The sequence below is a fragment of the Mus pahari genome, chromosome 19 (assembly GCF_900095145.1).
Source record: "Mus pahari chromosome 19, PAHARI_EIJ_v1.1, whole genome shotgun sequence".
In the NCBI taxonomy this organism is placed as follows: domain Eukaryota; kingdom Metazoa; phylum Chordata; class Mammalia; order Rodentia; family Muridae; genus Mus; species Mus pahari.
Window position 1 is genome coordinate 11,574,265 of NC_034608.1, and position 12,606 is coordinate 11,586,870.

General features: G+C 51.0%; 1 protein-coding gene across 1 annotated transcript in view; it reads left to right on the forward strand.

Annotated features, from left to right (window-relative positions):
- Positions 1-12,606, forward strand: part of Slc8a2 (solute carrier family 8 member A2) — a 29,693-nt gene extending 17,087 nt beyond the window's left edge. Inside the window, exons 5-10 of the mRNA XM_021219260.2 lie at positions 3,514-3,617; positions 3,747-3,764; positions 5,610-5,734; positions 5,986-6,085; positions 9,708-9,986; positions 11,308-12,606. Coding sequence (XP_021074919.1) covers positions 3,514-3,617; positions 3,747-3,764; positions 5,610-5,734; positions 5,986-6,085; positions 9,708-9,986; positions 11,308-11,684 — 1,003 coding nt within the window. The 3' untranslated portion in view covers positions 11,685-12,606. The remainder of the gene's footprint in view (positions 1-3,513; positions 3,618-3,746; positions 3,765-5,609; positions 5,735-5,985; positions 6,086-9,707; positions 9,987-11,307) is intronic.

Below are 12,606 nucleotides of genomic sequence, written 5' to 3' on the forward strand. Positions count from 1 at the left end.
CTCAGTTCTCAGTCTTTATTTCTGCCTCAGGTTATGCTTTAATCAGAAGCCCTAAACTGCTCTCCATATTTCTCTCTTTGGGACTAGCAGGTGGAGGGGTGGCGATTGCTTGGAGTGGAGCCCTATCATCATCCCTAGCCAAACTCTAGAGACAGAGGGTACGGCAGAGTTGTCTTTTTATGGTTCTTGTCCTTCTGATCGTCTAACCTGCTTCCTTCTTGCTGCTGCAATTCTGTGGGACTTTCCTCCCCCACGCGCGGCTTCCCCAGCCTGGGACACCCTCTGTCCTCCCCCATCTCCCGCCTCCGCCCAAGCTTCCAGCTGTGGCTTCAGGAGACAGGAGAACAGGAGGCTAATTAGCGTTTAGGGAAACACATCCTTCCTCTGACGGGCAGGCGCTAATTAGAGGAGCTTTGAAGCAACCAGGCTGGGGTGGCGGCCTGGGCAGGATCAACACAGAGAGCGGAGGGATCCGAGACTTAATGGGGATAGCCAAAGACAAAACAGAGAGACGCAAAGAGAAGGAGGCAAAGGAGAAAAGGGGGAGCAGAAAATAGGAAAAGATTCAGACCCAGAAAACCGGGGTCATTGAGAAATAAAGGGAAAGAAGAAGGTAAAGAGACTGGAGTCTTAGGGATAGAATAGAATTTTCAGAAACTTGGGAGAAAAGCTATTTTTTAAAGTCTCAGGTCAGTCCTCTCCATGTCTAGCTCGAGTTTTCTCGCTGTCCTTTCAGTTGGGATTCTCCTAGGCTGCCTGTCAGAGCACTGATTGGCGCACCTGTCACCAAGCTTTGATTACTGTGTTAGCGGTTTGTGGGCTAAGAGTGCATGACAAAGTGTATGCCACTGTGTCAGTGTGTCACTGTGTCTGTTTGTGAATCTGAGGAGCCCGGTGTGTCTTGGGAGACGCTCCTCATTTGTACCCCCAGTCCCAAATGAGGTTTCAGCACCGCGGACAGCGCCCGACCCACTCCAATGGCCTGTCAGCATAGTATTTTGAAAGTCAATTGGACATGGTTGCCCGTGATTTCAGCAGATGAGACTGGAGACTGGAGGGTTGCTAGGAGTTGAAGGCCAGCCTTGGCTACAGTGTGAAAACTTGCTTAACAGACAGAGCTGGGGATGTAGCCCTGGTGGTAGAGTGTTTAGCATGCCTGAAGCCCTAGGTTCATTCCCAGTGCCATCACATCAGTGGGGCATGGTAACCTACATCTTTAGTCCCAGCATTTGGGAGGTGAAGATAGGAGGATCAAGTGTTCAATTTCATCCTGTCTACACATCAAGTTTGAGTTTTCATTTCTTTATCGGTATTTGCATGGTGTGTGTGGACTACAGCCCAAAAGTAGAGACAAGAGGACAACTTGACAGAGTCCCTTTTCTCTTTCCACCTTCTACATGGGTTCTATGGATCAAATTTCGGTCACTGAGCTTCCAAGGCACTCACTGAGCCGCACTGCCAGGCCTTCACATGGAGTCTGAGGCCAGCCTGGGCTACATGGGACCCTGTTTCTTCTTTAAAGATTTATTTATTTTATGTATATGAGTACACTGTAACTGTACAGATTATTGTGAGCCTTCATGTGGTTGTTGGGAATTGAATTTTTAGGATCTCTACTCGCTCCAGTCAGCCCTACTAGCTCTGACCCAAAGATTTATTTATTATTATACATAAGTACACTGTAGTTGTCTTCAGATGTGCCAGAAGAGGACATCAGATCTCATTACTGGTGGCTGTGAGCCACCATGTGGTTGCTGGGATTTGAACTCAGAACCTTCGAAAGAGCAGTCAGTGCTCTTACCTGCTGAGCCATCTCGCCAGCCCAGGGGACCCTGCTTCAAGTAAATAATTTTAAATCCGAAGTGTGGAGGTGGGTGCCTGTCCTTCCATGACCATGTCTCTGTGTGCTGTGTAAGTTCCCCTGCTGAGACATGGTGATTGAGTTATTGCCTGATTAGAAGTCTTCTGCATGCCTGTGTTAACTTTATTTCTTTTGGGAGCCCCTGAGAGACAAAGACAAAGAGGAAAGAACACAGATGAAAAGGAGCAGAGACAGGAAAGAGACAAAGACAGGGAGATACAGAGCCACTGAGAAAGGCAGGAAGATGATGGTGGTCAGAGAGGCTGGCGTGCAAAGAGACACGTGGTGGGGGAGTGTACACAGACAGCCAGTGGTATAAAGAGAGGAATCTAAGCCTGGAGTGATAACACATGCCTGACACCCCAGATTTTAGGAGAGGCAGCGGGTAGTGAATTTCAAGGCAGTTTGGGCTACCTAATGAGTTCTAGACCAGCCCGGGCTAAGTAGTAACACACTGTCTCACAGAAACAAAAGGCAATTAAATAACAAAAGAGCAGGGTCCACGATGAACATTAAAAGGGTCTCACAGGGTGACAGTGTCTGTCTCTCTCAGGCTGTGCTGGGGGTGTCTCTCAAACGAACAGGCATCTGTTCCCTGAGATCATGCGCTGCAGGGGGATGGCTGTGCATGTGGGCGGGTGACTGGTGGAGCTTCCTCTATTGGTGACTGCGTGGGTGGGGTGTTTGTGTGGCTGGGATCTGGGGCCAGGCCTTATGGGGCTGGCTACATACACTGTTCCTCTAGCCAAGAGTTGCTGACACCCAATCTGTGAACATTCCTTGGTGTGGGGCTTGGAGATTGCAAGGAGGGGTAGGAGGTACGTGGGTTCAGAGCCTTAAGGGGACAGGTAACATTGGACTATTCCCTGCCTCACCCTGGTTACCACGGGAACAGAGATGCTGGAAAAAAACTGGGCACATTAGGCTGATCTTCCAAATGTGATCAGAATGGAGGGTGAGAAGCTGCAGGTATTTTGTACTGTTAGACTTAAGTGTATATTTCCTTCTTTCCTTCCTTCCTTCCTTCCTCCCTCCTTCCCTTCCTTCCTTCCTTCCTTCCTTCCTCCCTCCCTCCCTCCCTCCCTTCCTTCCTTCCTTACTTCCTTCTCTCTGTAACTCAGGCTGAACTTGATCTTATGGTAACACCCTTGCCTCAGCCTCTCAAGTAGTTGGGATTTCAAACCCAGTGGGTTTTTTTTTTTTATGTGTACGTGTGTGTGTGTGCACATATATGTGTGCACATGTATGTGTGGAGGGCAGAAAGCAATCTCACATGTCATCCTCAGAGACACTGTTCACTTCTCATGAAACAGATTCCATTGGTCTTGAGCTCCCCAATTAGACTAGGCTGGCTGGCCTGTCTCCACCCCACCCCCAGACACGACACCCTGCCAAGATGGGGATCGAACTCCAGTCCTCATGGTTTCATGACAAGCTCTTTATTAACTGAGCCATCATCCCAGCTCCTTCCAGGACCCAGACATGTTGAGTCTTTGGGGTTAGGGTTGTTTCCAACAAATGGGGACAAAATCGTGACGGTAAAGGAGTGGCTGTCTAAACTCCCCCAGTGGCCAGTGACATCATTCTAAGGTAGCTGTGTTGGAGGGAGGGACTTACGCTTTCCTTCTGCACTGTGCCTCCCCCCACCCCAGGAAAACTCTTCAGGTCAAGATAGTGGATGACGAAGAGTATGAGAAGAAGGACAACTTCTTCATTGAGCTGGGCCAGCCCCAGTGGCTTAAGCGAGGCATCTCAGGTGAGGGGTGAAGAGGTGGCTATGGGAAGAAGCAGGGGGTCTAGGGTTGGGGGCCCCGGGGGGCTCGTGAGCCTGAGCTTTGAGGAGAAGCGACTCTCTCATTGTGTCCCTGTCTCTGTCTCTCCCCAGCTCTGCTACTCAGCCAAGGTGAGTGAAGGGACCTCTGGGTGCGGAGGGGAGGAACCGTTGCAGCCTCAGGGTTGGGTTTGGGCAGGTTGGAGTGAGAGATGGGTAAAGATTGGAGCCAGGTGGGACTGGGATGGGGGTTGTGGCATTCAAGGTGGCAAGTATAATCAAAGATTGCAGAAACTGAGTTGTAAATTCAGATCTGAGTTTGTGGCGCATATGAGGTTTGGCATTGGGTAGAACGGTCATAGGGTAAGTTTGGGGTATGAGATACATCTTCCCGCTGGGTCAAGACAAGAATTGAAATAGAGGCTGTAGTCCAGGATTACGGTGGGGTTAAATTAGAACTGGAGTCACTGTTTATGCTAAAACTGAGGTGGAACAGATGGTTCCGCTGTTAAAAGCACTGGCTGCTCTTCCAGGAGCCTCAAGTTCAGTTCCATCACCCACCCTGAATTGCTTATAGCCACATGTAACTCCATGTATCTGACATACCCTCTGGCCTCCTCAGACACCTGCACACCTGCACACACACACACGCACACACACCTGCACACATACACACGCACACGCACACACACCTGCACACATACACACGCACACGCATGCGCGCACACACACACACACACACACATTTTAAAGTGGAAGTTGGAATTTGAAGATTTTGAGTGAGAAGGGGCTCAGGAAGACTGAGGAGCCTCAGTCAGAAGATTGCCTGTCCAGCTGCCCCGCCCAGCACTTTGATGGCACAGGCCTGGAATCCCTGCATTTGGGGGATGAAGGGCATAGATTCAGAAGCTCAAGGTCATCCTCAGCTACATAGAGAGTTTGAGACTAGCCTGAGCTACCAGAAAGAAAAAAAAAAAGATCCAAGCACTTGGGAGGGAGGCAGAGGCAGAGGGATCTCTGTGAGTTGGAAGCTAGCCTGGTCTAAATAGTTTGAGGTCAGCCAGAGGCCCTGTCTCAAAACAGCCACTGCACCAAGGAGGGGAAAAAAGGAAGTGATGCTAAGTTGGCTGTCGGAGTTGAGGTAGGAGCCAGTAGCTTGGATATAGTGACAGTTGAGAAGCAAGATCTGCACTGTAGCATACAGTCAGGACTAGCCTGAGACTAAGGTGTATTGAGATGTCCTGTAAGCTGATGTAACAAAAAGGTCTAACAATGCCTGTTTGTTACAAAAAGAAAAGTAGCAAGTGATTGCTACAGTACTTTATTTGTTGTTGTCAAAGTTTGGGAGCCTTCCTTTGATGCAGGTGATTTTCTTTTCTTGTGTGACCTTTCCATACTGTGCCTTCCCCTGCTATCGAGCTGTCTGGTGTTGTCTCTACTGCCTGCGGGCAACTGGGCAAGAAAATTCCCAGAACCACAAGGGAGATCCTGAAGGATCACCACTCCTTCACTTCTCCCCCAATTCTGTTGGCTTTAATTCAGTCGCATGACAGTACCCAGCTGCAAGAAATGCCGGGAGATAGAGTTCAGCTATTTGCTCCCAGACTCGGGTGAACTGGTAGCTGTCTCTACCACATAGCCAAGTTGTGTTGCTAGTGATATCCAGGAGTGGATGTGGGAGTGAGGCCTAGGGCTGGGTGCAGGGTGCATGACGTTAGAGTATCATTTGGGACTATATGAGGTAGGTACCCATCAATGTACAAAATATGAAGCAGACAAGCTAGTAATGCATCGCCTGAGGCCACACACCCTCCGCCATATGAACCCAGAGTGTGCTCCTAGAATTTCATGGGCCGAGGGAGCAGGTGGTTAGAGGGAGCTGGACGAGTTCACCAATGTCCCAGACAGAAGAGATAGTGTTACTGACCCTGTTAGGCATACCTCCTGAGCATCTAACCTCCATCCCTCATGCTGCAGGGAATGGAGACAAGAAGCTGACTGCAGAGCATGAGGAGGCCCAGAGGATAGCAGAGATGGGCAAGCCAGTTCTTGGCGAGAACAGTCGCCTCGAGGTCATCATCGAGGAGTCTTATGACTTTAAGGTGACTTTCCTGGGCCTTCCCTTCCCTGAAGCCTGTCCTGAGCTATGTTGGGTGGGTAGGTGGAGAGATGACACTCAGGAAGGCAATGCAAATCTCAAAATTGGGGACCACAGTGGGGTCCAGCTTCAGCACTGTGGAATGTACATGGTGACCTTCCTGGATGGGGCATGTAGAGACAGCCCCACAGCCCCCCGATACACCACCCTGGGATGCTGGGGGACTAATTACTCCCTTCACCCTCTCTTCCCTAGAACACGGTGGATAAACTCATAAAGAAAACAAACCTGGCCTTGGTGATTGGCACTCATTCGTGGAGGGAGCAGTTTTTAGAGGCAGTTACCGTAAGCGCAGGTAAGTTAAGGGGACAGGGCGAGAGTGAAGGGGGTAAGGAAGTGACAGAGATACAAAGGGACACGGAGTGGGGTTGGTGAAGAAGACAGATGGGGAGCGGTTGTCGGGCAGAGATCGAACATCCCATCTCTTTGCGGAGGGCCAGAAAGGGGGAGGCAGATGGAAACAGAAAGGAGAGAATTGACACAGCAGTGGTCCCAGCTGCTGGGAGACTGGATGAAGGCTCAGCTTCGCCTTCCACACAAGGTAGGTGGGGGACCAGCCCCGACTTTACCCTAGTAGCATCAAGAAGTTAGAGGATAGATAAGTGAAATGACAGTGGGTCTACCCCCCACCTGACCCCCCACGCGTCCCCAGAAAGCCTTGGGCTCCTCGGTTGCCATGGACACAGTCACCAGGGCACCTGACTTTTCCACCTGCTGTGGTCCTCACCCTTCTTAGTTCTCCCGCGGATCTATGGCGCCCTCATGTGGCCAGAAGTGCAGTGGCCGCTGAATCCACAGATTCTATCTTGGACATTTACACGGGGCCCTTTATGTCACAGATAGGTAAACTGAGGCTCAGATAGAGGAAAGAACTGCCCAAAATCTCTCAAACAGTTTATGAGCGCTGCAGCTGCAATTCAGGGCTCCCTCTCATACATAGTACCAAGTTTCCTTCTGGGAGGCCTCAACTGGAGAGACTAATATGCCAGGAATGATGGTTAAAGAAAATGTTGGGCAGAGATGGCTCAGCAGGTGAAGGTGACTGCTCCCAAGCCTGACAATCTAAGCTTGATTTCTGGGACTCATATGGTAGGAAAGAACTGACTCCTGCGATTTTCCCTTTGATCTCTCTCTCTCTCTCTCTCTCTCTCTCTCTCTCTCTCTCTCTCTCAACAAATAAATAAATGTAAAAAAATTAAAAGAAACGTTGGGTGCAGTTCAAAGTTATGGCTGTGGAGATATGAGGTCAGCCTAGAGATGCCAGTGTGGTTGACACAGCCCTCTGAAGCCACAATTTTTAATGTGTCTGAGGGAGACGCTGTTTGTGTGGGAGACCAGATGAAGAAATGGCTGAGGCAGCCCTGGCCCTGGCCCTGGCCCTGTATAGTATACTACACGGGGAAAAGACAGACATGTCACAAAACAGTGACAACCCCAAGGACGACAGACATAGGAGGAGTGACCTCAAGAGCCCACAGGAAGCTTCAGACCCGGCCTGGAAGTAAGGGAAGGCTTCTAGGAAAGGGACACCATGCTAAGGCCTAGACTGGGGAGAGTCGTGTGCACCAAGGGGGAAACAAGCATGGCTGTCCTGGGTGAAGGGAGCACCCAGGACAGAAGGGTGGGTGTTTGGAGGGAGCACCCAGGACAGAAGGGTGGGTGTTTGGAGGGAGCACCCAGGACAGAAGGGTGGGTGTTTGGAGGGAGCACCCAGGACAGAAGTGTGGGTGTTTGGAGGGAGCACCAAGGATACAAGTCTAATGTTTGGAGATAGTGGTTAACTTGGGATATGAGAAAGGGGTTGGCCATGATGCTAGAGAGCAGCCTAGTCTGGGTGCTAGGTCAGTAGTAGTGAGCCATAGTGGAATCTGGAGCAGAGAAGGAAAAGTCGACGTGAGGCCGTCTGTGCCTGTCTGCACTGACCTCCACTGTCTCAGTGCAGTTCAGGTACGACAAGTCCATCATCTGTCTGTCTGTCTATCTATCTATCTATCTATCTATCTATCTATCTATCTATCTATCTATGCATCTATCAAGACAAGGTCTCATTATGTAGTTCTGGTTAGCTCGGAACACCCCACATAGACCAGGATAGCCTCAAACTCACAGGTATCCTCCTGCCCCTGCCTCCCAAGTACTGAGACTAAACACGTGCCCAGTATGCCTGGTCTGACTCCTCTTTTGCCTTCTTACTCTAAGCTTTTGCCCTTCTCATTGCAGAATAGCCCCTGCACCTCCAAGGGTCAAGTCCACAGTCCTGGCAGGAACAAAATAGAAATGAGGTGGAACCAGAAAGGCTGGGGTGTGTCTACTGGGTTTTCCATTTTTGTTTCTGATTTCCATTTTACTTGTGGTTAAAGCTAAAAGTTTGGTCTTGCAGAACTAAGAAACCACAAAGCACACTTGGATACGTACAGAGTCAAGGTTTTATTTCTTCAGCTAGCCAGTGGTTAAGTAAGTCAGAAAAGAGAGAGCAAGCTGGATGTTGTGCTTCAAGTCCTGCAGCGGGGGCAGGGTTGCGGCTTTCCTCCACCACTGCAAGGACTCTCCTGTTCCTTAAAGAGAAAACTTGGGGATTTAGAATCACAAATCCTGGCAAGTGGCTTCAGGATTTGGCAGCTGGCTGAGCCTCGCCTTGTCTTCCTGCCTGCTGGCCGCTGGCCGCTGGCCACCTTCCTTACCAGCACCCTTCCAGCTATAATATTTGGCACCAGAGAGCCTGCTCTCTTTCACACTCATCACCTCCTGCTTATCAGCTCAGGACGAGGGTTCCAGATGCTTCTAGGCTTTCAAATCGCACAAATGTCTGTCTGGGTGCTAAAAGCCAGTCTGGTCACAGTAAAGGACAGGATGGGACTCTTTGCAAAGCTCAGAAGGTAAACACATGCATGGCGCCTGTACTGAGGGAGCTAGAACATTTCAGAATCTTCTCTCCTTTTATCTTATTGCCAGAGAAGGAGAGAGTGACCCACCGTTGTAGGGGATTATGGGAAACTATGTACTTTAGCATTACTAGAAGCAGGGGGGGATTTTGGGAAAGTGCATATTTTTATCTGAGGACATGGCTGTTGCTAACCTCAAGGAATTCTGGGAGCTTAGCTAATTTTAGCTGGGTATTTGTCTCTGTCTTGCTCCTGGAGACTCTGGGAAAGCCAGTTGTATTAAGCCGGCTGTGGAATCTTGGTGTGCGTTTGGTCCATGATGCTAAGGATGGAACTCAGACCCTTTCACATGCTAGGCAGGCAGTCTACCTCTGAGCCAGAGTCCCAGGCCGCTGCAGTGATTATTTCTAGTGGTACTAATGGCTGTCAGTTATGAGGACTTTTGAGGAAATGACTATTTTTAGCTCAAGACATGGTCATCTCTAGTGGTCAGGGTTTGTGAAACACCGAGTGCTTTTAGAAAGGGATTTATGGCCTCCTCTAGCTTTGAGGGGTTCTGGGAAAGTAAATGGATTTATCTATGCTCAACACTCTTTTGGCTGCAAGAGATGCTGGGGAAGTTAATATATTGACCTGGACCCAACACTCCCTTAGCAAGGAATTCTGGGACAGTAAGTATATTTACTTTTCTCCAACATTGTCAGCTGCTAAGGATTCTGGGAAACCAAATTTACTTAAGCTCAATATTTATTCTTTCAGCTGTAAATCTGAGAAGGCAAATGAGCATCCCTCAGCCCAATACTCTTAGCTGCTAGGAATTTTGGGAAATTACATTTACCTGGGCCCAACACTCTCTTAGCTGCAAGGGATTCTGAGAAAATAAATATATTCATCTCAGACCAACATTTTCTTAGCTGCAAGGCATGCTGGGAAAGCAGTTCATGTGGAACTGTCTGGAAGCCTAACGCAATGGAGCTGTGTAAGCAAGGAAGTCTGAGGCATGATGTGTGCCCCAGCTGGGTCATGTGCCCACAGGGGATGAGGAGGAGGATGAGGATGGACCTCGTGAGGAGCGGCTGCCGTCCTGCTTTGACTACGTGATGCACTTCCTGACGGTGTTCTGGAAAGTTCTATTCGCCTGCGTTCCACCCACCGAGTACTGCAATGGCTGGGCCTGCTTTGGTGTCTCCATCCTGGTCATTGGTGTGCTCACTGCCCTCATCGGAGACCTGGCCTCACACTTTGGGTGCACCGTGGGCCTCAAGGACTCAGTCAATGCCGTGGTCTTCGTAGCCCTGGGCACCTCCATCCCTGGTAACACCTCTTGAGGCAGCTTTGTAGAAAACTATGCCAGGGCCAGGGAGGGGCCCTGTGGGTACAGTGTGCTGGCTGTCCCCACCCCAGAGTGGTCAGGGAAGGGGTCATGGGGGACTAACGTGGCAGGAAATGGTGAAAAGCAGTCACAGACTCTCTAGGAAGAAGGGGAGGCCCCTCGGGGGTTGGAAATGGTCTCAGTGTTCCTGGAAAACCTCACAGAACGAATTGTGTGGGGGGAGCTCCGTAGAGACAGGCCCTGCCCAGGTGATGCCATAGCTCCGTGTGGTGGATGGTGGGAACCCTCTCAGAGGCGCATGTACCTAGATCAGAGTGCAGCTTCGAGGCATTCTTACTCCACTGTGTGGGTTTTAGGGATCACGCTTTGGGGCAAGCGCCTTTACCTGCTGAGCCTGCTCATCAGATCAATGCCCAGCCTTTTATATAGGCACCAGGATCCAAACTAGGGTCCTTATGTTATGTTTACACCCAGAGAGCCATCTCGCCTTTTGTTTGTTTTGTTTTGTTTTGTTTTGTTTTGTTTTGTTTTGTTTTGTTATAGAGGGTCTCAGGTAGTCCAGGCTGGTCTAGAACTCATTATGTAGAAGAGCCTGGCCTCAAACTCCTGACCATCTTGCCCCCACCTCCAAGTGTTTGGATTATAGGCATGTACCGCCACACTTTTTTTGTTTTTGGTTTTGTTTTGTTTTGTTTATTGTTTTGAGATAGGGTCTCAATTTGTAGTCTTGGTTGCCCTGGAATTAACTCTGTAGCCCAGGCTAGCCCATATTCATGGTGATCCTCTTTCTAAAGTCTCCCAAGTGCTAGGAGTGCAGGTATGCATACCACCCTGGCTAAATCTATTCAGATGAGTAGAGAGCAGACAGCATAAGGGTGACCATGCCCCAGAAACAGGGCAGTGCCTTGTGTCCTGTAGGGAGACTGAGGCCATGATTGTCTGAACCCCAGCAAACCTCTTGGGATAGCACATTCGGGGCAAAATGTCATCAACAGGGAGAGCACATGTGGGGACCCAGCGCTGTTTCCCGACGGGGTGTGATGGGAAGAGGACTGGGCGGCAGCAGCCCCTCCAAAGTTAAAAAGTGAGCCCCTAGACCAGAGCTCAATGCCAGCTTTACAGAAAGCAAGCTTAATGTCTGAGAGTAGTCGGTTGGGCCTACTGGTTGCACAAAAGTCCCAAAGAAGTGTTCCACAGAGAGTGGAGCTTACTGCATGAAGACCGATCCCAAAGGAAGTAGGCAAAGGTCTGGCGTCACGCAGCCTCTCACGCGCCCCCCCCCCCCGTGTTTTGTCCCTGTAGACACGTTCGCCAGCAAGGTGGCCGCGCTGCAGGACCAGTGTGCCGACGCGTCTATCGGCAACGTGACCGGCTCCAACGCGGTGAACGTGTTCCTGGGCCTGGGTGTGGCCTGGTCGGTGGCAGCGGTGTACTGGGCGGTGCAGGGTCGCCCCTTCGAGGTGCGTGCAGGCACGCTGGCCTTTTCGGTCACGCTGTTCACCGTCTTCGCCTTCGTGTGCATCGCAGTGCTGTTGTACCGGCGCCGGCCACAGATCGGCGGCGAGCTGGGCGGCCCGCGGGGACCCAAGCTGGCCACCACCGCTCTCTTCCTGGGCCTCTGGTTCCTCTACATTCTCTTCTCCAGCCTGGAGGCTTACTGCCACATCCGGGGCTTTTAGGGCCCTAGCCAGCTCCCTGAGGGTGGGGACTTGGTGGCATTTGCTCTTGGACCCACCGGTCTCCCTACCCAGACTCAGCCTGGGCACTTCCTAGGCTCCTCCTCCTCAGCCTTCTTCCTGGGATCAGCCTCCCTTTCCCCCTCGAATCCCATCCTTTGCCCTCCCTTCTCATCTGCATCCCCTTCAGCCCATCCTTTGTGAGTTAAACCCGAGTCCCCTAGCCAGACACTACTTCTTTGTCTCCCTGGACACCGAGCCTGATCCTATCTTCTCGTGTCCCTCCCTCAAGCCACGAACTTCCACCTGTGCCCCCAGGTCTTAGAACATCTCCCTAGGCACCTCAGAGGGAGGCTGTGCCATCCTAGGACGCCACCCATCTCTGCCCTTACCACCGGGGTGGGGGCGGAGGCAGGGGAAAGGCACGCACCTTCCCTGATTTATCCACTCAGAGGCTTGGAGAGGGAGGAGGGGGTATCTGGAGTATCTGTCCCCCAGGCTCAGCCAGAGGAGGCACATCTTGAACCCACTACTTCTGACATTCCAGCGCCCTACTCACCCTCCACTACCTCTGAGAGCCTAGCCACGCCTTGGAGGGAGGAGCCTGTGTGTGTATATAGTGTGTTTGGGGAGGGGGGACACGGGAGGGTGCATGTCTTGGGGGAAGGGGTGTTGACAGACTTTCCCTTCTGAGAGGGCAGCAGGACTCACTCAGCCTTGAGAACCGGCTTAGTGGAAGAGACGGAGGATCGAAGGGAGCCCACTGGACCTCCCCTGACAGTATTCTAGAAGGGTTAACTTAAATACTAGAGTCTAGAAGGTTTATTGTGCTCTCAGTGCCAGCCAATCTGGGCAGGACCCTCGAAGAGGAGACCGAGGGTCCCAGAGGACCAATGCTACAAGCCAGCAAATGCTGCCACATCTC